Source organism: Urocampus carinirostris, chromosome 8, assembly GCF_059441175.1.
Source record: "Urocampus carinirostris isolate Australia breed hairy pipefish chromosome 8, RoL_Ucar_1.0, whole genome shotgun sequence".
NCBI classification, from domain to species: domain Eukaryota; kingdom Metazoa; phylum Chordata; class Actinopteri; order Syngnathiformes; family Syngnathidae; genus Urocampus; species Urocampus carinirostris.
Window position 1 is genome coordinate 41,347,448 of NC_142356.1, and position 27,038 is coordinate 41,374,485.

The window sequence follows — 27,038 nt, forward strand, 5'->3', positions numbered from 1 at the left end:
ATCTAGGTTTACCCACCAGCTACCAATCGGCACATCTGTCTGTCTGCCATCATGTTTCTGTCCGTCTGTCTGTCTGTCTGTCTGTCTGTCTGTCTGTCTGTCTGTCTGTCTGTCTGTCTGTCTGTCTGTCTGTCTGTCTGTCTGTCTGTCTTTCTGTCCGTCCATCCGTCCGTCCGTCCGTCAGGCTATCTGTCTTGCTGGCATTATATCTATGATATAGTTAAGTCAAGTCAAGTCACATTCATTTATATAGCCCTTAATCACAAAAATGTCTCAAAGGACTGCACAGGATTACAATTACACAATTGCACAATTATCTGATCTTAAACCAGCATGCGGGCAAGGAACAACTCAAAAACCTCAGTGTGAGGAAAAAAGAGAAACCTTGAGAAAGGACCTCACATGTGGTAATCCACCTTCCAGGATTGACCAGGGTGAATCACAATTAGCATTACTATACACAGAATAGTAAATACTAGGTAAGATGTTGAAAAAGTCCGGAAAGTGCATGACAGCAACGATGCCCCCAGCCTGTAAATTAGTCAAGAAAGTCTATGACGGCCACGACGCAGCTTCCCATCTCTGCCAGCTGGTAAATGCAGGGGTTGACATGCTTTATGTCAGTCGCTGGTCCACTGACTCATCTCAAATCGCCCTTCTCCTTCGTATCACCACCAGGCAGGCAGTCGGAAAAAGACAGGATAATACAGAATATGAGGCGGGCATCAATCATAAGCTTTGGAATAGAAGTGTGTCTTAAGCCTCGATTTAAAAACTTCCGTTGTGTCTGTTACTTGAGTTTCACTCCTGTATCATGCCAATCACATCATCTCACCATCTGTCAATCGCATGAAGCCAATCACAATTACACATCATGCATCCGTCACTGACATGAGTTCCTGTTTATCACACATCTACCTTTTCCAACATTAGCCCCTCGCTCAGCATCTATAGCACGACTTCTGTTTGACATGGTGAACATTTTAACAAATCCATCCATGTTTATTTATTTATGATCGATTTCCCATGAACCAGTGATTATTACATTTATTATTTAGTTAGTAAAACTATATGTTAGAAAAAATAAAAACATAAATGTATACTCTATTGTGCTTGTTTTTGTTACATAAAAGCTCGAGCCTGTAAAAACGGTTTCTTCTTTTGTTTCAATGTTTACTAGAGTATTCAATTGTATGATAATTATAATGAAATAAAATAGGTTTCCCCTTTTCAGATTTTGACTACCTACTTTTTGTTGTGTGTGTGGGGGGCGGCGTAAACCCCACGATAAACGAGGGTCGATTTTACATTAGGTACTGTACAATTTTATTGTATTTTTCACGGAGAACCTCTTGACTGGAAATGGCAAATCAGGCGACCCCCATGTTTGATTGTCATCCTGACGAGCCAATTGGCAAAGGGTCTTTTTTAAGGAGGTGTGTCTCAATGTTGAGGTTTGCAGACTGTACATTTTGAGAGATACGCGTAAAAGTTAAGGCAGAATTCCACCTTTGTCCCCGGAGAACATTTAACTTCTCGGGTTTGAAGATTTAAGGTGATTTAAATAGTTTTTCAATAGTTGTAAGCTCGTTCCCTCGAGCGTGTGCTGTGTTATTTTCAAAACCGAGTGGCATGCTTTTTAGTTGTAACTTGTGTCGAGTTGGGTTTAACTCTACGACATAGAAACGATTGTCATTTTTGCATGTAAATGCAGTTGATATTACTTAAATATGATTTTACTCCCATTCAAAATGACTTATATTCTGTTATTTGTGTGGCTTAATTATTTCACCGGCGACTAATGGCTGACTACTGCACATCAATCGGCCACATCATTAGGTACACCAAAACTGGTATGACGTTAACTTTTTATGACGTAAAAATATTTTTATTGTGAGATATATTTAGAAGGTATACATTGTTTTTGTTGCAGTGTTGTAGAAATGCACTTGAATGATTTGAGGTACCATTAAAATATTGAGTGGGAAGAAATCCCACTTGAGAAGACAGAGCTATGCCCCTGCACAATAGTATTGCCGTTTACACATTGGTAAACTGCTGTTAAAAGTGTCGATAAAAATTGTTCAAACCTCATATTGTTAAAATATGATATAATAAAATTGTGTATGTATTTAATTGCTGTTAAAAGTGTCGATAAAAACTCATATTGTTGGGATATGATATAATGAAATTGTGAATGTGTTTAATTGCTGTTAAAAATGTCGAAAAAAAATGTTCAAACGTCGTTTTGTTAGATATAACGAAATTTTGAATATGCTTAATTGCTGTTAAAAGTGTCGAGAAAAATTGATCAAACCTCACATTGTTTATTTGCTATTAATAGTGTCAATAAAATTGTTCAAACCAAAAACCATTAAGATATTGAGTTAACTTGTTACATGAGAGACACTTTTCCAAAATGTAGCGCTAATTGTTTTAATTATGGTGTTTTTTTGTAATTATCCTCATCAATGATGACTATAATGTCTTTGTTACTTATTGGACGGGAATTCAACGAGTTATATATGTATTTCTGATATAACAACTATCATGCCATTATAATTTTTAATTCATTCAATTCGTGGACTGAGCAAATAGGGAAAAAAAAACACTGGACTGTGTGTACAGTAAGATCAAACATCTAGTTGGATCCGACCATCTCTGTCTGTCCCTCACCCCCTCATACACCCCCCTCTGGAGGAAAAAAAAGCCTATGCAACAAGGACAGTACAAACATATTCTTTGTACCTTTATCTATTTGTTTTCTTTGTCCTCACTGTAAAATGTGGAACCTGGAGTGCCACGTCCAATTTCGTTGTCACAATATATTCAACCCATGTTGTAACAATGACAATAAAGGTATGTTCTATTCTATTCTATTCTAAAAAAAAAAAAGAATAAAAGAAAAAAAATAACTTCATCTACCTTTTAACCTTAACTGGGGACACAAACAGCATGCCGGAATTTCCACATAAGCACCAGTTTGCCAATTCCAATATGAAACAGGTACGACCGATACTAGAAAATTACAAATACCCATCATTGGTGTGCTAGATTACATTTTGCTACCAAGGATTTCTTTGAGGACCATCTGGTGCCAATGGAAACCATGTTGGTGTCCCCTCCACTGTAATGTAATATTTTCGCTTTAAATGAATGGATTCTGTATTCAACAAGACAAAGTAGGTCAGTTCTTTTGAATTTTATATACAGCTGCCCTTTAATGACTCTCTCCCACATTTCTCATTTCAGGAGGAGTTTCTACATTTGCTGAGTACCTTTAACAACCAGGAGTTATGCCATATCTTAAATGGACCCCTTCCAACCACTCACTCCACAGTTGCTCCTGCTACCTCCGATAAATTATCTGCTGATTTGCACAATTACAAACAACTCGTCTCTGAACAAATGGAGCCCACGCTATCTTCTGATGAGGTCATCACCCAGGATGAGGCCCTTGAAAATAAAACTGGGGATGATTCGCAAAAGCCTGTTCCTGCAGGTTCAGACTGTGACAATCCCGACAATTCTTCACCAGGGACCACTCCAAGGAGAAGAACCTTTGCCTCTGTAGCCCAGCGGGTGATAATACAGGAAAGACTCAGAAAAGCAGAAGAAGAAGATGACACTGATGAAGGTGAAGGTAAGACAGATGTTATTATTGAAGAGTATAGAGGTCCAAGATTAATTTGACCTGGAATGACACTGGATAAATTAATCCTGTTTTTGTTTTTATGCTTTCCTACTGACCGTCATTGGGTACACTTACAGGTCGGTCCTGTCTCTGTTCTGGTCTTATATATATATATATATATATATATATAGATATGTGTGTATATATGTAAAACCCAAGATGGCGGCGCCCTGCTCGGCTGCAGCTACATCTGTGTCAGCCTACATCAGTAAATGCGCAGAGGAAGTCAGCAACACCAAAACCATCTGCACCTGTGCCAATCAGAAGCCCTGGATGACTGCTGAGATACGCAAATTGCTAAAGGCACGGAACCTTGCCTTTAAATCTGGTGATGAGGAGGCACTGAGATCTGCGAGGGCCAACCTGAACCATGCTATCTGACTAGCAAAGCGATCGCATAGTCAAAAAATCCAGGACCTTTTCCTCAGCACAACCAACACCAGGGATATGTGGAAAGGCATTCAGGCCATCACCAGCTACAAGCCAACCACCGCCCCAGTAGGGGACACTAGCATGGACTTCCTGAATGACCTCAACAACTTCTTTGGGAGGTTCGAGGCACAAAATAGCAGCCCTGCAGTGAAAGCGGTTCCACTCAGGACGAAAGAGCACTCCTCCTCGACTCAACTGACGTGAGGAAGACCCTGAGAAGGGTCAACACACGGAAGGCTCCAGGCCCTGACAACATTCCAGGGCGGGTCCTTAGGGAGTGCGCCAATCAGATGGCTTGTGTCCTAACAGACATGTTCAACACCTCGCTAGACCAAGCCACGGTACCATCATGTTTCAAGATTGCCACCATCATCCCAGTGCCAAAGAATCCCCAGATCTCATCATTGAACGACTACCGGCCCGTTGCACTGACTCCCATCATAATGAAGTGCTTTGAGAGCCTGGTTATAGAGCACATCACCACCAGTCTCCCCTCCTCACTCGACCCCTTTCAGTTTGCCTACAGGACAAACCGCTCCACCGGGGATGCCATCTCCTCTGCTCTTCACCTGAGCCTCACAAACCTAGAGGAGAAGAACACCCATGTGCAGAGGCTGTTCCTGGACTTCAGTTCAGCATTCAACACCATCATCCCACAACACCTGGTAGACAAACTGAGACTCCTAGGCTTCATCACCCCCCTGCGGAACTGGCTGCCTGACTTCCTCACTGACAGACCCCAGTCAGTGCGGCTTGGTCATAACATCTCCGATGTCATCACCCTCAGCACGGGCTCCCCCCAAGACTGCTTCCTGAGCCCCCTGTTGTTCACCCTGATGTCATACGACTGCGTCCCTAGGTCAGCCACAAACCACATTGTAAAGTTTGCGGACGACACAACAGTGGTGGGCCTCATAAGGGACGACAACGACCTGGCCTACAGAGAGGAGGTGGAGCAGTTGGTGGACTGGTGCAGAGTCAACAGCCTGGTCCTGAATGTTGACAAAACTAAAGAGATCATTATCGACTTCAGGAAAAACCAGCCCAACCATGCCCCACTTCTCATCAACAACAAGGCTGTGGAGGTTGTCAGCAGCACCAAGTTCCTAGGGGTGTACATCACAGACAAACTCACCTGGTCCGTGAACACTGCATCACTGGTGAAGAGGGCACAGCAACGCCTGTACTTCCTGCGGAGGATGAGGAAAGCCCACCTACCCCCACCCACCCTTATCACATTCTACAGCGGCACCATAGAGAGCATCCTGACCAGCTGTATCTCTGTGTGGTGTGGAGGCTGCAGTGCCTCCGACTGGGGTAGTGTGAGGAGGGTGATGAGGTCAGCAGAGAAAATCATCGGGACTTCTCTCCCCTCCATTCAGGACATTGGCCAGAAGCGCTGCCTATCCCGAGCCAAGAACATCATTAGGGACCCCTCTCACCCCCATCATTGACTGTTCACTCTGCTAGCCTCTGGGAAGAGGTACTGCAATGTGCGTTGCAGGACCACCAGGTTCTCAAACAGCTTTGTCCCCCTGGCCATTAGACTGTGAAATGGTCAATCACACACACAGTAAGCCTACACAGCTGCTAATCTGTACATCTGTTTGTTTTGTTTTTTTGCACTACTGGCAGTTCTCTTATACCTAGCCACTCTTTGCACATCTGTTGTCCTCTGCACTGTCGTACTCCAGTGTTATTGTTATTGTATAATGACTTGTTTACCTGACTGCCCATTTTGCACATCTGGTTAGCTGCTCCTCTTGCACATCTGTTCTCCTCTGCACTATCATACTCCAGTGTTATTGTTTTTGTAGAATGACTTGTTTACCTGACTGCCCATTTTGCACATCTGGTTAGCTGCTCCTCTTGCACTCTTTGCACTACTGTATAATACTATACATAGCTATAAATTATTTAGCATATTATCAGTACTTCAATACTCTAACTCAGTACAACATTTATTTATATCTGTACATCCAAGAAAACTGTGCGGGTCAGATGTATCGACATTTCGTTCTGTATACACGTGTACAAGAATGATAAAGTACATCTGAATCTGAATATATATATATATATATATATATATATATATATATATATATATATAATCATTATCAAATATTTTTAAAAAGAACCAGGGTCACTTGGGAGCATCAAAGAGCTGCATGCGCTCCAAATCCACTGGTTCCCGACCCCCAATTAAGGTCTTAGTCCAACTGCGAATATTGTAATGGTTGGGTTAGTCCTTTCACTCTCTGATGACTCGTGCATGCATGTGTAAACGGTCATTTTCCTTCACCAGGCATATGTTTATGGCCCAAAGCAATATGGAACTTGTAGTACAGAGACAATGAATTGACCCTTTGCACACACGTGACCTACCCACGTGACAATACCATGACGAACGGCAGTAAACTGTAGTAAAACAGTACTCCCTGTAGGTGAGGTCAGTAACCAGTAGACAACAACAATAAAAAAAGCTATACTATTCCTATCTAACACTATTGCCATTGATTAGTCAAACGAATATTGTGCAGCTGTCGGATGAGGTGCCTCACCTTGTCAGAAAGCACAAAGAGCAGTATTTAGAGAGATTGAAGATAACAGTGCTAACTACTGACCCATACCTTTTTCCTGACATATTCACAAATCTAACAAAATCCTCCAGTCTGCCCGTCGTAGTCCACATGAGCCGTACCACTCAATTGTAAATGAAGTGTCCACATAGACCTGTGCTAATCTAAAAGCTTATAAAAGTATGGATGCTTACCAGTTCTTTGTGCTGTTTGGGTTACCAGTACGCGTTGCTCACTGACGTGGAAAGGCACCTCATTATAGCAAAGGTAAGACACTAAAGTTAGCTGTGTATGGTAACAGGTTTTATCCATAGTGTAATCTAATCTTAAATCGACTGTAACCGGAAGTTGCTCAAATTGATTATCTTTTTTATTTTACTGTAGCTTCAGTAGTCACACTGAGTGTATTTGGCATGACTAATTGTGGCTAATTTCCACTTCCCTCCAGAATCTCACCCCCCCTTCACGCGAACACACACTCAATTTTTTGTTTTAATTCCGCCAATCAATATTCCTTGAGAAATACATCATAGAGACTTCCTTCGTAAGTCTCGCTCTGTTGAAAACACTGCGCTGAGAAGCATAGGGAATAACTGAGTGTGTGTTTATGTTAAGGGGATTGAGATTCTGCAGGGAAGTTGAAGTTAGCCACAACACTTGTACCTACTTATAGAACTGGTCAGAAATACATGAAACGTACCTTGTAACTTTGCTTCAAGCAAATTCTTAAGTCTTTTGAGGGCTGCCAGTGCCTCTGTTTGATTGTAGATAAACATAACTTTCTTCTGTCTTCATCAAAAGGTATACAATAAAATGCCAAACTGGGCTTAGAACCTTGCAGGTTCACACAGCAAGAAATCACCATCATTCTGCCAGGGAAGGTTACATGACGTCACGTGCAAAGCGTCAATACGAGTGCAAAGGGTCGATACAAGCTAACGCCGTTTTAATAATAGCCTAATGTTTATTAGTGTCTCTAGGACAGGGGTCGGCAACATGTGGCATGCGTGCCAGCAGCGGCACGCGAGGGGACAACCAGTGGCACGCGAACACACGGCAAAGTAAAAATCATTTTTTTAAATGTGCATTTTTACCTGAAATTAAGACATTTTCGTTGCGCGCTTTCATTGTTTAGCGGGTTTACGGTGAGCGTGAGTCTGCGCGGTGCCTCGCTGAGGAGGAGAGATCTGTTTTAACCCTCCCACAGAAACACCGGCGCGCGATAAATGAATGAATCACGACAGCCAAATCATGACGGCTCCTCGAGTGGAAAAATCTCGTTCTTTCCAGCTAGCGTGGATAGACGAATGGGGCTTTGTGCAAAAAAATGACCGTGCTGTTTGTGCATTATGCCTCGAGAGCGCTGTACCTCGCACGTCAAGTGTTAAATATCATTACGAGACAAAATATGAACATGAAGGACGAGTCTGAAAAGGCGGATACATTAAAAAAATCCCCCCCCCTTCGCGTGAACGTGCATTCTGCTGCGCTCCAACAAAAGCGATCGTATTCCATATAAGTTTATTAAAACAATAAAGCGAGCTAACTGAAACAATTATGCGATCGTAGTCTATATAACGCGTTTATTAAAACAATAAAGCGTGATCATATTCTACAAAATGCGTTTGTTAACGTGGAAAAAAAAGTCACCAACACCGGAGACGAATCATTGTACGCTATGATATCCATGATCACAACTAATTGTACACAAATAGCCTTTAATTTATGTACTGCAATAGCCATATGTAATGTATTTTATTGTGAATAAAACCCTGGTTGTATTGGATCCCGCGGTGTAAATAAATCGTTTTGGGTTTTTTTCATTTAAAATTGGATTTCCCTGCCTATACTGTTTGCAAAGTAAGACTCACTTTAAACGTATTATGTTTTTTTGGCTTTGGGATCCAACTACAGAGTAATACCTCCACTTTGTGATGTGTTACTGAATATGTGTTTGACAAATCTAGTTTTTTTCATTACTACTATTATTATTATTAATAATAGTAATATTATGAGAAATGTTCTGAAGCTCTTCAAAATCACTGTGCTGAAATATTTATGTCACAGAAGGTTACCCTAGAAGTCAAGAGTCTATATCTCAAACAGGGTCCATATTAGCAGGGGAGTCAGATTTTGGCAGGTAAAATGCCTGCGAAAGCAGTTATAAGATTTCAATGTATATCCATGTTGTATATTTGGACTGGTGTAAAATTACAGCTCTGTTGGATATAAAAAAATTATTGTGCGTGTCATTAATCTTGGTGTGGCACACTGATTTACAAGGAAATTTGAAAGTGGCACTCCACACCGAAAAGGTTGCTGACCCCTGCTCTAGGACATTTCTTTATTTTCTGCCACAAAATGCCACAGGTGTATCCATCTAAAGATAGTGGTTGTCACAGTTGTTTTCATCCATATACAGTTTAATTCTTTGCTTTTGGTTAGCCACGTACTAGCACACCTATTAAACACATGAGACAGAGCAATGGTTCTCACTTTTGGAGTGCAAGGAAACAAGTACGTTAATTTTTGGAATTTGGTGAGTTGCATGAATGAAATGATCCTTTATTTTATTAAGTTAATTGCAGAAACAATGTCGATTTGCTTGATGATGTTCAACACTTGTAATTGGTATACTCGCAAATGGGCTTTTTTATTTGTCTTTAAAAATGTTAACAATTCATTTGGATATCCCAGAATCCAATAGTTTGTTTCCAATTGTATTATTGTCTAGGAGTCAAAAGCAACTACCTTGTTTCATTAATAACGATTTAACTAGGATCCTGCTATCTTTGCCTCCAGATGAGGAACCAGAGGAAGACTTATCCAAAGACCAAATGGAAGTGAAAGCCAAGGCGGGCGATGCAAGAGCTCAGACTCGGGTGAGTGGAGGTGCTTGTTTCCGTAATGGATTCCTCATATTGTTTTCAACAGCGCCGTTTCATACCATCTGCTTCTTAGCGAGTATTTATTTTTAACCACCAGCAACATGATGCCATGCACCCAGCGTGATACATAAGACGCCGCCTAGTGTTAAAGGCCAAGTTTTTAAGTGTTATATATGGGTATTAACCGGCTTAAATCAAAGGTATTAAATTTGCTTAGGATACTTGTACCTTTATTAGCATAGATAATGGAAATAAACCTGTGAGGTTTCATGGAGAGTTGAATATGGGTCAAGACTTGAAATGATCCTTTGGCCTTGGGTCTCTCCTGCAAAGGAGTGTATCAAATATTTGGACATACTTAAATAACCACAGAGGGTCTGTGCTGTGTCATTGCCAACTACAAAATGTTTCACACATTGATGATTGATGGAAGAGATTTCCATCTTAATAAAAAAGAAAGTTTGAAATACTTTACTTTAGTGCTTAATAGTAAGGGGAAAGAAGAGCTTAAAGAATGTCAGTTAATATTAGAAAGTAGTTACTTGAAACCACCCATAAGGAGTCTTTCAAATCTCAGAGAGAAATATCTGTGACTGAAATATAAGGAAATGATGGAAAATAATTTATGTAGAGAATAAAGAGCTCTGCTACTTGTTTTGGACTATTCACTTGTACCCAAAATAACTTTATATTGTAGTAATAACATAATGTGGTTCCTAGATTGAAAATTCAAGGGATATTTGGAATTTAAGAATATGTATTAAAAGTTGCATCAATGCAAAATCATAGCTCTTGATTCCCTTTTTTTAAATACACTGGAAAAAAGAAAAGAAAAACATGGATAAAAAGGGCAGTTTTCATTTTACCTCTGAAAAGTTATGGGTCCCGGGGACTCACATGCTCAAACATCTATGGGTCCCAACAAAGATCTATGGGTCCCCAAAATTTAGTGTGCTCCATGCCCTTACAAAATGTCGTATTTTTACTTACAAAATAGAAAAAAATATATTTTTTTTCAAACATGTTTCTTTATGTAGTTTAACATGTTATATTGTACATGTGTTTCCTTATATCATATATATTGTAATGAACATTTTGTTGTGAGACACCGAGTTGCTCGAGATGAATGAGGTTTATTATAAAAAAAGTTCAAAAATGAAGTCGCTTGAACGTTCACTGTAGAAGGAAAAAATACATGCAAATATAATTGAGTAGAATAATACATTTTCTTATTCAAATTATTAATTCATTTTCTGCATTAAATTATTGTTGGTAATACACTGATTAAAAGGGATCACCACAAACCTGTCTTTTTTCATTTTCTCCTTTTATACTTCCTTTTTTTCTTAACTTCGTTATACAACATAATGATTCGTAATATAATGCATTAAAGCAAGTGAGCCGTTTGAGAGCCGGCTCTTTAATGAGTTGAGCCGAAAAAGCCGGTTCCCTAAAAAGAGACGGACTTTCACTACACAACTCGAACTCGAGATCGGCGTGCAGACAAAAACTCGAACCGCGACACCAAAACAACAATGGCGGATCTGCCTGACGCAAAGTTTGGAGTGCGGTAAATCTTTGTTAAAAATGTTGATGACAATTTCGTGTCAAAAAAGTTGCGTCACGGGGACGCACATTGATTTGACACGATGCGTCCCCAGCAAAAATAATGCGTTTAGGACGCAGGGACGCGGTGTAAACGAGAACACTAGGGGCAACAATTCTATTTTTATTCAACTTATTTTACTTGGAAAAAGTAATCTTTTCACTTTAATTGTGCCGTTTTTTTAAAGATTTATTTTATTGTATTTTACATTTATTTTTTATAAGAATTAGTTCTAAATTATTATAATTTCACTACATTTTTAAATTTAATTAAAAATAAAAAAAAAACGAGTTTGATTTTTTTGTTTTTTTTACTTTACAACAAGTTTAAAAATAACACAAAAAGGAAATCAATACTAAATTAGTTGTTTCATTGTTTGATTTGAAAGCAAGTAAAGATATAAAAACTAATCATTGAAATATTTAAAATCATCAATTTTTTGTTTTACTATGTTTTTTTATTCACATGCTCATTTTTAGGATTCCTAATATTTTACTATAAAGCAAGTTTTAAAAAACGTACTGAAGATTACAAATTGAGTTGTTTTATTTAACTGAAAATGCATACAAATTAATTAAAAGGAGAACATAATTTGTAATATATGCACAATAATCTGACATTCCTTTGTCATACTATATAGTTTGTAATTTATTTTTTTTAAATTAAAATAACACGCCCCCACAAACCTAGTGAGGATAAGCGGCACAGAAAATGGATGGATGAAAAATAACACGCTCATTTTTAGGATTTTCTTTATTTCACATGAAGTACTCAACAAGACAAAATTCGTTTTTGTAAATGTTATTTTTTAAATAATTTTCAAAATATCTGAAAATAATCTGGAAATATTTCTTATTTAAAAAGTACTTTAAAAAAACATCTTTGAAATATTTCAACGAGTGTTTATCAGCGAAAAAAAGAAAAGAAAACAAACGTATTGAAATCACACTAAGACGTTTTTAAATGTAGGTTTGATTGTATTTAGGTTAAGCCAATGCACCCATAGTGAATTAATCTTCTCTATGCTTTTTCTGTCCATCAGCTGGGTCAGCATTACTTAATACTGGCGGAGGAGGAAGATAGCGACCATAACAACCGCCTGGCTGTCGATTGGTTGATAAAAGCAGCAAAACAGGGAAGAAGAACTGCTGCTAGGGTCTTGCAGCGCTGCTGGATCCGTAAAATAGGTTACTGTGCCAATGCATATGCCGACGTATGAAGGGGGGCTGGGCCGACATGCATTGCTCATCTTTTTTTTTGTTTCTGGCATTATTTGCTAAGGGATCACAGCGGAGAATGAGGAATGGGTCCGGAAATTGTCGGTGGAGAGTAAGTTTGAGAGGGCGGTCCGTAAAGCGGCCATGATGATGTACTGGAAATTAAATCCAGAGAAGAAGGCCAAAGTGGCAATGGCTGAGATGCTGGAGAATGTCAGCCAGGTCAACAAAGGATTGGGTAGGAGCCACCCAACACATGGACAAATAAAACCATTGAAATAAGAGAATAGTATGTTATGTACGCCTTATGTATGATATGTGTATATTCTAAAAATAATTTCATCATCTTTGGTGTGACATGATGAACTGGTCGATTGGAGTAGCGGGTGGATGCAGGGTATGGAAGATAGAGTTGGCAGATTAAAAATTAAACTAATTTAAAAACTGCCACTTACAAGGCTTGCCATACCATTTGAAAACTTGTTTTCAATACATCTTTAGTCTCGGTTATAGCCTTTCAACGTAGCGAGAGTAAGCATTTGTGTGTCTTCTACGGTTTTCTTGATAATCACTTAGTTTGAATGGTTATCATGAATTTGCCTTTCCTGTTATCATCACTGCAAGTCTTCGGACTCATAGCAATTCATAAACCTGAATAAAGAGAAATGGAGCATTGTGGGAGGGACTTAAGCCATTAGCATAATCAGCATCTTTCACAATTCAACAAAACCGCCTAAACCAATCTCCAGACAAAAGTTAATTCTTCAGCACATTTTACTTCACAGTTGTTTTTTGAAACAGATTGTATTGAATAATAATAATTCCAGAGGCTGTGTGCAATATCAATATACATATACCACTTAAAGTTTGTCTCCCTCCCGCAGTTACCTAGGAGTATTGGGGCTCCTTTTACTGTCAGTTATGTCGTACATAATGGTTTGAAAACAAGGTGCGGTCAAAGTTCTTATGTAAAAATATCACAAAATACTGCAAACGAGGATATTAACGTATTTACATTTGGTGCAGAGGGCGCTGGGGGAGACGGAGTGGGTGCGCTGTGTGAATAGCTCTGCCCATTCATACCGCTTATCCAATACACATGCCATTGGTGCTTTGCTCCAATTTTGGGGTGTAAACAGTTTGTTCTGTAGCTTTTCATCTTAAAAGTTTGCCAGGAAGTCAACATAATCCATCCAACCATCCATTATCTGCACCGCCTATCCTCAGAAGTAATCATACAATGTTTAATAAGCTTCAATATAAAAGATTATTTAGCGATGGACAGCCAAAACAGGGTCCTTTGGTATGACACCTTGACTGTAACTGTAGCTATGACTGTGCGCTATATATACTGGACTGAACCCATATACGATATGTGAACCCATATGTGAATTTCCCTACGGGGATGAATAAAGTATCTATCTATCCTATCTATCTATCTATCTATCTATCTATCTATCTATCTATCTATCTATCTATCTATCTATCTATCTATCTATCTATCTATCTATCTATCTATCTATCTATTGTTTATACAGTGTTGTCCCTGCTATCTGGCATGTGCAGAAATTGGCTTCGCATGTTAAAATAAAGTAAATAATTGCACATCTATGGCTTGTGAGCCACAGGTTCCCAACCCCTGTTTTAGCAAATTATACTTTGATAAATATGAAAATTATTTATGGCTCATTCTAATGCTAATGACTTACATTTTTCAGGGGACACTGCAAAAATGACTGGTGTCCCTACCTCCAATGACACTCAGAAAATCCTGCAAAGCATGGTCAGCAATGAGAGTGAGTATGCCTAGAGAAAAATCTTGTATTCACTACAATGTTATGTTGCTGCCACTCGTGGTAGTCCTGAGTTAACGTTAGGTAGTCTTAAATAAAGTTGGTACGTGTGTAAATTAAACCTAACTTGATAACAGCTTGTTTTGTTTCTTTAGCCAATGAGCTTGTGGACATGGATTGCTTTGTTGAAATGACAAAAAAATACGCTCACGGTATCGTCCCCCCCTGCTTCGAAACAGAAAACCCTGATGGCATAGAGGTAAAAAAAAAAAGAAAAGAAAAAAATGAAATGCATGATGGTCTGAAAAAAACCCATGGATTTTTCTAATACAAGGTCGAGCTGGACTCAGAAGAAAAAAAGAGCCCCAGAGGGTCTTGGAGTTTTGGAAGGGGAATGGGGCTGGACTCAAAGCAGACTGGGGCCATTCAAAGAGCAATGGATATGAGGTCACAATTGATGGTATCTAATTCACAATGTTCGTTAATGCTGCTTAATGTGTGGAAGACAAGAAATGTCCTGATTCAAAATAAACCAGTTGTGAAAATTAAAAAAGATGAAAGATGATAATTAAAATTAATTCAGATAAATAGAAATAAAATCAACATACAAATATGTAAAGTATAGGCAAATTAAATAAATATAAAAATAGGTAGAAATTATTATGTTTCAATATTTGCTTTATTTGTATACATTTCTATATAATTCCGGACAATAAAAATGTCAAAAAAGGTACAAAAGTATTTTGTATTATTTTTTAAACGTACCAAATACAGTAATAACATATTTTGAAATTTTAATTGATTTGTTGTATTTGTGCTTTTAAATTTATTTAATTTTTTATTTGTATAATGTTTTTTATTTGCATTCATTCCTCCATAATTTTGGATAAAAACAAATACATGTAAAATGGGTAAACAAAAGTGTTTTTTTCATTTTGTTTATTATTTTGTGTTTTTTTTTAACATGTATTTATATTGTTATATTTATTTACATAATTTTGATATTATTTCATACCAAAATACATACAAAAAGGCACAAAAATATTCAATTTTATTATATAGATAGTTTGTACATAGAGAATAATTGCAAAAATCTGAATAAAAATGTTACCATTTTCGTACTTATAATTAACTTTAATAGTTATTTGTATTTTCAAAGATTCTTTTTATTTGAATTAATTTATATATAATCTCTGACAAAATAAATCTCACAATAAGCTCAAAAATATGATTTTTAAAAATAGGAACAAAGTAGGAAAAAAGGAGCAAAAATATTACTTCTTATATGTTTTTAATTTTGTATTTTTTTATATGTGTTTGTGTTTTTATATATTAGTTTTATTTACATTAATTTCTACATAATGTTTTTAAAAAGTATAGGCAAACAAAATATTATTTTTATTATTTTACATTTTTGTATATTTATTGATTTTTGTATTTATGTAGGTTTTTTTGTTTGTATTAATTGCACAATAGTTTTGAAATATTATTTTAGAAACATATTTATTTATTTATTTACTTGGCCATGCTGTCAGATGCTACGCTATCCAGTCGATGCAGTAATGGAGGTCACGGAGCACCTGGTGGAGTGGGCGTCACGGGCCGGCGTCCAGTGGCTGAGCACTGTTATACCAACGCAGCACGTCAACACGCTTATCTTTTTCTTCATCATCAGTAACCTCACCATCGATTTATTTTCCTTCCTCATCCCGCTCTTGGTCTTCTACCTCTCCTTCATTTCCATGATTATTTGCACGCTCCGTGTTTTTCAGAGTAGTAAGGTGGGTTATTTTAATTTTTAGAATTGCACTACAGTAGACTTCCGGGGTACGAAATTAATCCTTACCATATAGCCGTCACAAGGTGTAAATGTTGCATGGTGGGTGATAAAAACCTATGTTAAGCTAATCATTTGCTTAGCTGCTAATGTGTTCCAATTTAAAAAAATGAAACCACAAAATAGTAAACAGTATAGTAAGTACTACTTTTGTATTACATGGATAATGGCCAGGCGTTGCCGTTTAGATATATTGTGCAATGGGAATTTAAATAAAAACAGAGCCAACCAAAATATTGGAAACAGAATTAAGCTTTCTTTTCCATCGTGATTCTGCAAAAAAAGGAACGGGGGCAAGGTCCAGCTCATCACTGAGGAGCAGGAGAAAACTTTACGCCGACAACAAAACGAAAAAATATGCTGTACCTGAGTCTGATCATGAGGCCTCTTTTGCTACTGGTAACCATGGAAACAACAGCCAACAGATGATGAAGGTTCTGTATCTGAGTCAGATCAGGAGACTTATAATGCTACTGATAACCTTGGCAACCATCCGACAAAAGTGACTTGGAACAAATGAAAATTACTCCACTAGGTTCCAAGGTTTTATATACTGGTCTGGATCACACATTGTATATCCTCTATATACCATTATCTGTCACAAATCTGAATCTATTTATATGTGTTGTTCGTACGGGAATTCTGACTTCCTCATAGATTGCCAACAGTTTTCATCCACGCGTCTTTGGACACCTTGATCCCATTAATATAACTCTGCACATAATAATTAACTTTTCTACTGACTTTGAGATAGTTTTGCATAATCCATAAGGAATGATATGGCTAGGCATTCAGGAATATCGACTAAACGGGTGCTCACTGTTGCTATGCTGCCGTATTTGCTCCACTTGTGATACGTGGATAGCGTAACCAATTGCAGACATGTCTCTTATATGACGTCAACCACTTGCAGACAGGCATCTTAGAGACATAATTCGCTCAGTCAAATGCACCAACACTCCAAAGATTTGGGGAACAATTTATTCTTCATGTGGTAGAGTGGGGGAAATGCAGTAAAGGGGCAGAAAAAAACGTATTGTACAAAGTAACATGAAAACACTGTAACCCAGAGTCGTCGTATCCCAGAGGACTACTGTATGACTATTCAGACAGTTCACATGTATTCACTGCTAATGACGTCAACAAGTGTCTTTTTTACAAAAAATCCCTGTGATCTTTATAAAACAAATGTGATATTTGGGCAGATACACATTTGTAATAACGTAATCCACCTTTCATTTTCAGACCTGGGAAAACCTTCGAGCTTTTACATCGCTCTTGACCCGCTTTGAACCTGGTCTGGATGTGGAGCAGGCAGAGACGAACTTTGGCTGGAATAACCTGGAGCCGTACCTCTACTTTATATTCTCAGTTTTCTTCGTCATATTCTCCTTCCCTGTCGCTGACAAGGGCTGGATCCCCTGCTCAGAACTCTCCACCATTGCCATCTTCCTCACGGCCGTCAGTTACCAGAGCCTCAGTCCCAGGGTTGCCACATACGCTAGACGCGCTATTATCATAGAGGTGAGATTTGTTTAGACAATAGGGCTTTTCGATTTTTAATATCCATATAACAGGGGTTGGCAACCCAAAATGTTGAAGGAGCCATATTGGAGTAAGAAAAAAACAAAAAACAAATTTGTCTAGAGCCGCAAAAAATCAAAAGCCTTATATAAGCCTTATAACAAACGCAATACATTTTATGTATGTATCTATATAAGTTATATTAGCCTACTATCAAATTTACTAAGTTGGACAGCAGCACATCCTCTGGGGAATGATGCACCACGGGACTACTCTTGTAGGATACCGCCTTAAGTGTAACTTCTTCACAATATTAATAAATTACACTATGTTTCATTGCTATGTTAAAATCAAAGAAATACAATAAAGGAGTCCATTTTTTGATGTCATTTTAATTTTAAGGACTAGAAAAACGCAACATATAAAAAAATCAAACAGCAGCCTTTTGAAAAGTTAAAATAAAATTAATACAATTTAACTTTGATTTCTGTGCAAATTGTAAACAAGTCATTAGCATACATTAGCATACCTCACTACTACAACAAAATTATTGTTTCACTTTCAGTTCATTTAGCTAATTTTATGTCTTTTTTTCTTATTTCTACTTAAAATACTTTGTAAAATGAGAACTATAATATTTCAAAATTCATCAAGTGCATCGCAAAAAGTCAAATTAGAAAATCAAGGGACAATTCAGTTAAAGGGATGAAGGAATCCTGTTTTTTAATGAAGAAGTCTTGTCCACTGGCACAAAAATTTGTTCATTTCAAATATTATTTCTCTTGCTTTACAATTATTTCAGGAATTATAGCAGAGATACTATTAACAAAATAATAATATTAATAAAAGAATCATACAATAATAAAAAACAATAACAATGATCGAAGTATAGGAAAAGAATAATTGCAATAATACAATAAGATTAAAATAATAATATAATATTTTAAATAAAAACAGGAGTAGTAATACAAAAGAATGATACAGGGATCAGAATTTTCCGCGGATCCGCGGATTTCCGCTGTTTTTGAACCCCAAAGGTCATTCCCGTAAATCGTCTAAATTCGATGAGAAAATATTTTGGGGGGGTGAGGTATGATACGTGACTGTTTCATCACCCCAAGTTAGCAGTTAGAGATCGCGAGAAAAATCGGCAAAAAGAAGCGCAGCGCATTAGATCTATAACACACAACATGGTTTAGCTAACAAATAGATCGACTCCTACCATTGGTCGATAGGTTCGCTGATAACCAATCAGCGGAGTTTTTGTTCAGAGCATTGGCTTTCTCAAACATGGCGCTCCTTCCGGTCTTTTCAAACGGTGAAATGAGTGTTTGAAAAAGTAAATATGAAAATACTAAGAAAAGAAGACGAGGCTTTTGTCTCCGAGATTGATAAAGGAATCAAGAATAAATTTAAGTGGTCATGGCTGGAGAAGACTGTCACAGTAAACGTTAAAATCGGCGCAAAGATCGAGGAAGTTACAGAAACTTTGAGCCAGTTCATCGCAAAGTGTGATGTTCCAGGGAAAGCAAAGTGTCTATACTGTGTCGATCTGATCAATTATGGTACGCGAGGTTGTGTGGCACTGATCGATCATGCTAAAATGAACAAGCACAAAGCAAAAATAGCTTGCGGGCGATCAAATTATGCACTCGGATCCGCATTTAAAATCGGCAGTGAAACTAACAGTAACACCACCGGTTCAACATTATTGGCCGTTCCAAATCCTTCCACTTCAAATACTAGCAGCAGTCAACCACTGGTTCCCCTGTATGACAGAAAATCCCAATCTGAGGTATTTATAAATCTATTTATTTATGAAATGATTTTATCTTTTGTGTTTATACAATATTTAGAACAGAATAAACAAAATTTAAAATTTGTTATAAACATGATTAAAATAAATTATTTTGTATCATCATGATCATGTTCAATATTACAAATGCTTTTAATGTCAATATATTATTATTTTTTTAATTTATATATATATATATATATATATATATATATATATATATATATATATATATATATATATATATATATATATAAAATACATGGTTTCTGTTTTGTTGGATTTAATTCATTCTAGTACAATTTTCACATAGCAAATAAGATAAATGCTGTTGGCTTCAGGGGGGCTCTGCCCTGGACCTGGCCGGGGCCTGCGGCCCCTGGACCCTGGCTATTTCAGCTGAAAATGAAAATCTCCATTCTGATCCCTGATGATAACAGTGTCAGAAACCCAGCGACTTAGGGCAGGGTACACCGTGGACAGGTTGCCAGGAAGTCACAATAATCCATCCATCCATCCATTATCTGCACCGCTTATCCTCAGTAGGGTTGTTGGGGTGCTGGGGCCCATCCCAGCTATCTTCGGGCAGTGGGCAGGGTTGACCATGAACTGGTTGCCAGCCAGTGGCAGGGCACACAGGGACAGACAATTCGCGCGCTCATTCACACCTAGGGACAATTTGGACCGGCCAATTAACCTGACATGCATGTTTTTGGAATGTGGGAGGAAACCTGAGTGCCCGGAGGAAACCCATGCAAACACGGGGAGAACATGCAAACTCCACACAGGAGGTTCGATCTCATGACCTCAGAACTGCGCCGCCTTGCTGCCCAGTCACAATAATAGTAATTTTAAAAGATAACGTCCTTTGAAAAATAGTAATACTACAAGAAATAATTATCTCAACATGAGCAAAATTAACTACTAGTGGAAACGAAGTATACTTAAAGACATGATTATTTTCCTACTTATTCTACTAAATTTTCCTTCAAATTTCCTTACTGGCCTTTTGCGACGAGATGAGTACTGGATACTAGTACTTTTTGGTATCTCCTTTTAGAAATAACAGCATGGATAGTGGTTAAAATTTTAAAGGAAAAAAGGGAAGTTTGCCATACTCTATGAAAGTAATTTCTCATCTCTATTTTCTGTAGACAAATTCTGTCATATATATATATATATATATATATATATATATATATATATATATATATATATATATATATATATATATATATATATATATATATATATATATATATATATATATATATATATATATATATATATATATATATATATATATATATATATATATGTATATGTATATGTATACTGCAAAGAAATGGGAAGATGTAAAAAAAAAAAAATCCCAAAAATGTTTTTTCTAAAATCTTTATTTTTCACTGCTGTTTGTGAAATATAGGTCGCATCGTCTCTTTGCAGCCTGACTAAGCTGCTGCCCACAAACATACCATTGCTTGGCATCCTGGGACGCACTTTTGTCACTCTGCCCCTAGGGGAGTCAGTCGAGCTGCATCTCAGTATTCCCTGTTTGCTTTATGTTTACCTTTTTCACATCTTCTTCAGGTGAGTCATTGATTCCATTTACATGCAGGCAATAATCGATTGGAAACGGAATATTGGATTTCTGGAAGAATCCTAATAAATCGTTTGAATGTCAAACGACAAACAATTACCCCACATATATGGCGTTTTTGTATTATTAGTTGTATTATAATTATTATGAATACAAGGGCAAAGTGAGAGTGACATAATACCCAAAACGTTGTTTTCCCATTTAGCTTTTGACATGAAGTAAAGGCTGCTTACATTCATTTCTCTGACCAAATTCAACAAAGTACCATACTGGTCCCTCCATTGCTGCTCCGTTGTGTTTACGAGATGAGCTTGTGCTTTTCCAGCCAGAAGCACGAATTGGAATATAATAGAATAGAATATACCTTAATTATCATTGTTACAAAATGGGTTGAACATATTGTGACAACGAAATTGGGTGTGGCACTTCAGGTTCACATTTTACTGAGAGAATTAAAAAAAAAAGAAAAAGATAATTTACACAACATTTACACAAGAAAGTGTGAGCATGTAGAGGCAGAAGATATTTACGCCGGGTGTTTACATACAGTTTTAGGATAGTATTAGTGCAATATGCGGTAGTGCAAAATAGGCAACATTGTGCAAAGTAAGCATAGGCACAAATACAATTTTACATCTGTAGTGTGTTTGCAAGAGTTTCATTTTTTTGTGCAGTGTGTGTTAAGGGTGGTGATGGCTCAAGGGAAGAAACTGTCTCTGAGTCTGTTTGTTTTTACCTACATTACCCTACATCTGGACAGATAAAACCGTGACATCCACAATATGTGGATTGATATACCTGTGGCATTTTCACCGGTTTAGTAGAAAACAGAAATTTCCCAGAGAAATTCATAACCTTTCAACTTATACCTTTTCCCCATTTGTTATACATTTTTTGATCATTCCAAATTGTGTACGCTGTATAAAAATTTAGGTACGGGGATTTTTTTCCAAAGCCCCAGTGAGGATATATTCGACCATTTGTCACATACCAGAACAGGAAACAGGAAGCAGAACCCACTCGCGTAACGCTACTCACAGTTTATCGGGGAGAAGAGAAATGAGCGCACACTCGATCCGGGGATCGTTGCTCGCAGAAGTAGATTTCTCGGTACAAGGAAGTGGTCGAAATCAAACAGGGTGGGGCTTGGCAAAACAAGAGCAAAACATAGGAAAAACAGAGATTCTAAGGGCTTGACGTATCACAACAGTGTTTAGCAAGAGTTTCGCAGACGCTTCGACACCAAACGACTCACAAGACATCGTTTAAGTAGTCAGGGAGCAATCTGTCAACGAGTTTCAGCTGGTGGCCATGGGCGGGGCCAATTGGGCGCTGTAGAAACCATGACAGAACATGGCGCCATGGCAACTGTGACAGACCTCACCCTCTGTCCGTTGCAACTGCTACGGTGCGAACAGAGTTTCCAGCTCCCCCCAATCAGAGCTTCTGTTAGCGTTCGCTGGGTTCTTCTTGTGGTCGGAGCGTTCTGTCATGTACCAGAACAGGAAGCAGAACCCACTTGCTATTCACAGTTTATTGGGGAGAAGAGAAATGAGCGCACACTCGATCCGGGGATCGTTGGTCGCGGAAGTAGATTGCTCGGTACGAGGAAGTGGTCAAAATCAAACAGGTCGGGGGGGGAGAGAAAAACAGGAGCAAAACACAGGCAAAAACAGATTCACAGGGCATGGCAGAACAAGAGCAAAAAACACTGTCAAAACGGGGATTCATAGGGCTTGACGTATCACAACAGAGTTTAGCAGGAGTTTCGCAGACGCTCCGACACCTGGCGATTCACAAGACAGCGTCTAAGTCAGGGAGCAATCTGTCAACAAGTTTCAGCTGGTGTCCATAGGCGGGCCCAATTTTGCGCCTTGGCAACCGTGACATAACCTGGCGTCACATGTGGGGACCAATTCGGCGCCATGGCAACTGTGACACCATTAGTTTGTCTTGTATTAACTAAGGCGAACAAAAACCAGTGCCACAGAGCACAGCGTAGCACCAAGTTGCCAAACAAACGTAGCAGTGACCTTGGGTAAGTGTTCCTCTATCTGAAAGAAATACAAATTTCTCGACCTATGATTGTTATAAAAATTAACATTGGTATGATGGGTCAGATATTTTTAGCACGTATTCAAATCAGTGTGTTTTTTTACTGAACTATTTTTGTACCACTAGGAGGCACTAAATATTACAAAAGTGTCTCTTTAAAACTTGTTTTTTTGTTTGTGTTTTGACTGATCTGGTTTTTGCCCATTTAGGCTCTAATCCAGATCGGCTCGGCCACTGGTAGCTGCCGACAACGTCGTCTTAGATTGCTAATTTTGTCACGGTATACTAGCAAATCTTAACTTTGATCAAGCATTTATTTGCCGCGCGAATTGTTTACCCAAATTCTACGTCGTCTGTCTTCTGTGAATAAATAAGTAACTGTTGTGTTTGTAAGGTTTATTGTCAGTCAATAAGGGGAATTGCTATCATTAATAAGGCAAGCAATTGGCTGAGGTTGACTGGTGAGCAAACTGATCAATACCGAGATCCGTCGGTTTTCGTAGTTAATGGGACCATCACCACCCGTGAAAAGTGATAATCTGTGAAGTAATGTTGCACCTTCACAAAAGCCTTTAAGGGGCCTACTTACCTTGAGATGACGTCATTAGTGAATGAGAGTTATATTACTGCAACAAGAAAATAATAATTATAGATCTAAAAATAATAAAACACAACACATTATTACAGTTGGGTAAATAGTTTAAATTTCCTTAAACAAAAGTAAAATGAAATTGGAGGGGTTCTCCTTTCAATGTCAGAAAGCAATTTAAAGAGCGATTGGCTAGCTGCGCAGTAGCATCAGGTGCCTTCGAATTGAGTCACATCTCTACAATGATAAAAAAAAACCTCCTCGGACATAGCTGTTTCCCATGAACTGTAGTTCAGGTCATTAGTTTCATGGCTAGTGGAGCTGGCCTAGGAAAGAGACAGGTCCGCAGCAGTGAGTTATTAACCTAGCCATTAGCAGTAGGCTTGACCTGCAGCCAGGCTATTGCTTCTGCTTCCAAAGTTCCCGGGCACAATAACATTCCACAGAGCACCCGTTGGCATTTTTTTTTTCGCTGTTCTGAATTTCCTTGGAGTACGATTTAACTGATTTTTTTTTTTTTAAATCTAACGAGCTGCTAAAACCTAGCAACAGCTGTGCTTTCCAGTTTGTCTACGTAGGCAGCGCACACCCATCCTAACAGAGTGCCCTCCCTAAACAGTCCAAGCTGTCCGCAGAACACATTACACGAAAATAAAGACAAAATCAACTAAATTCAAAATCCATGAAGGGGTGAACCAGAGATAACCAAAGTGCGAAGTAGCAAGGGAGTTTTTTTATTAAACTGGATTTCTGTGTATCATTTGTCTCAGTCACTACAAGTCACACAGTGCTTTGCGGCATAAAATATCCTGAATGAAGAAAACTACACATGAGCATACAAAATAGGATTAACTGAATGCATGAAAAATAGGAAAATGAAAATGAAAACTTACAGTTGGACCAAGACCTTAATTAGATTGTTTTGCACGTTTACACAGCCTCACATAATACTACAACAGTGGCAATATTCCGTTTGTAATCAGACTGTTTCTTGCATGTAAATTTACACATTAAAAAAAATCATGCATTTTTTGATTCTTTAAGGTCCAATGTTGGTGAGATTTTTGCTCTTTATTCCTTTTCCCTACCTCCTGTCTATGATCAGCATGGCCAGAAATCGTGGTTTCAAGGGGACGTACTGCATCCTTGTGCCCTACCTGGTGTGTTTCATGTGGTGCGAATTCTCAGTAGTGCTGCTGCAGAACTCCACACCAGTTGGTATCATACGCACCTGCGTGGCCTATTTCCTTTTTCTCTTTGCGCTGCCCGTTCTGGCGGCCGGCCTCGCCATCATGCTCTTCATCCAGCTCTTCAAGTGGTTCCTGGAGCTGGAGCTCACCAAGATGATCGTGACTCTGGTGGTGTGCGCCATCCCAGTCACACTTCGACTTTGGACACGCTTCAGCACCTCCATCCTTAGCATTTTGACCTCGGTGACGCACCGCGGCCCTGTTAAGTTCATCCTGCTTTGCATCTCCATGGTCATCCTTCTCTTCTCTATTTACGTGTATCACGCAGAAGGACAGAAGGTCTACAACTCTACTTTGACCTGGGAGCAGTACAGTCAGGTGTGTGGACTGCCTGCCTGGCAATCCAAAGGTATGGCTAAGACGCAAATTTTCTGTAGCCACCTGCAAGGACACAGAGTCACCTGGACAGGGCGTTTCAAACACGTCACTGTGGCCGACACGGAAAACGGGGCGCAGTCCGTTATTAACATGTTGCCGTTTTTTCTCGGGGACTGGCTCCGATGTCTCTACGGGGAGATTTACCCCAAATGTGAGACAAAGAACACAATGACGAAGCCATCTCAGCTCTCACTGCCCATGCTGCTACGAATGCAAGAAGAAGAAGAACTGTGTCAGATCAAATCTCTCGCCAAACACACTTGCCACGTCAAGCGCTTCGATAGCTATCGCTTCCAAGTGACCGTTGGGATGATCAAGAAACAAAGCGCAGGTGCAGACGAAAGTATAGATATTGTGCTCATGGCCAGCCACGAGTTCCGGCAAGTCCTGCTTAACCTGCAAGCAGGGAACATGGTGGAGTTCTGCACCAAGCTGGAGGGCCGTCTGGGAGCCAAGGCACCAGCCCTGGAGCTGAAGGCCATTAACTGTCTGGATTGCGTTTCTCCACTTTTGCAAGGGGGTCGGCAGGTGAAGATTGAGAAGGACTGGAGACGCACGACGCTCCGAGCCCTAAATTTTGCTTTTGATTTCTTCTTTTCGCCCTTCCTATCAGCCAAGATTACGGGATGAGGAGTCAAAGGTGACCAGCTGGATTTTGCAAAGCCCTTTTATAGGTTTTCTCGTGCCAACCAATGATGAAAATTAATACAAAATGAATGACTGAATGGAGTAAAACAAGTAAAATAATTTTGTATTTATGTCATCTTGCTTCACTGGCAGCCAAGTAGAATTACAATTGTCTTTATTGTCATTGATAACAATGTAGTTTATATTGTTTTCAACGAGGTTCAGTGTGGCACTCCAAAATGAACATGTAACTCAAAAATTGAAAGAAAATAAAGGATATAACACAGGGGTCTGGAACCTAAGGCCCGCTAGCGATATATGGCTTTTTACGTGAGTACATCTGGCTCGGAGACAAAACTAAACATGCGCAATTATGTACTGCATTGCTGCATGCAAATCTGAATTTAGCATGTGCGTTGTTAGGAAAACATTGATTATAAGATCCAGTATATTCATGGCACTGTCTCAACTACAGTTTATATTCATGGTGTTGCACCAACAGACCCCATTTTGGTTGTACCTCGCGAAAGAATCTTTTATATGGAAGTTTGTTCGACAATGTATGTTCACTGTTCAGACACTTTGTGACGAAAACCCACAGAAAAAAATTGAAAACATCCCAAAACACTGGCAAAGCTCCCAGAGAGGAATGATCAGAGCTATACACCAACGCATGCTCCGCTTCTTCCCCTCCCCCAGTGCTGTCTGCATCCTCGTTTGCAGTATTTTGTGACATTTTTATCAAAAAACTTTGCTCGCACCTTGTTTTGAAACCATTTTTAGGAGAAAAAGGACAGGCAAAATGAGCCTGAAACGTAAAGGGATTGTAAAAGACCCTTTTTTTTTTATTAATTTGGTAGAGAACGTGTAGTATCCTCCCCACAAACATGCAGATATTTTCCTAAATATTCCATGCGCCATGGATCTTGAAAAAATAATTCTCAAACTAGATATTTTGACCTCATATTCCCTAGAGCTGTAACGTCACCGGATCACATCAAGATGCAAAACAAATTGTGTGTCCTGTTGAAAAAGAGACTAATGCTTAGTGCTCATTTCAGCTTGGACTATCGTAAATTCCGGACTATAAGCCGCTACTTTTTTCCCAAATGTTCAGCCCTGCGGCTTATTCAGTGAAGCGGCCAATTTATAAAATTTTTCTAACGGCCACCAG

At 38.7% G+C, this 27,038-nt stretch overlaps 1 protein-coding gene across 3 annotated transcripts; it reads left to right on the top strand.

Annotated features, from left to right (window-relative positions):
• Positions 1 to 1,448: 1,448 nt before the first annotated feature.
• On the top strand, positions 1,449 to 26,179 carry wfs1a (Wolfram syndrome 1a (wolframin)). Of its 3 annotated transcripts, XM_088342716.1 has the most exons (12): positions 1,449 to 1,555; positions 3,253 to 3,643; positions 9,508 to 9,587; positions 12,242 to 12,386; positions 12,481 to 12,654; positions 14,135 to 14,212; positions 14,365 to 14,468; positions 14,544 to 14,669; positions 15,745 to 15,990; positions 17,292 to 17,570; positions 20,792 to 20,955; positions 24,715 to 26,179. In XM_088342716.1, exons 2-12 carry the CDS (start codon positions 3,409 to 3,411, stop codon positions 25,865 to 25,867), a joined length of 2,784 nt encoding a protein of 927 aa, XP_088198842.1. In that variant the 5' UTR covers positions 1,449 to 1,555; positions 3,253 to 3,408; the 3' UTR covers positions 25,868 to 26,179. The 3 variants fall into 3 exon arrangements, with proteins under 3 accessions (XP_088198842.1, XP_088198844.1, XP_088198845.1); XM_088342718.1 differs by lacking the exon at positions 15,745 to 15,990; XM_088342719.1 differs by lacking the exons at positions 1,449 to 1,555; positions 3,253 to 3,643 and adding an exon at positions 6,517 to 6,575.
• The last annotated feature ends 859 nt before the right edge of the window (positions 26,180 to 27,038 follow it).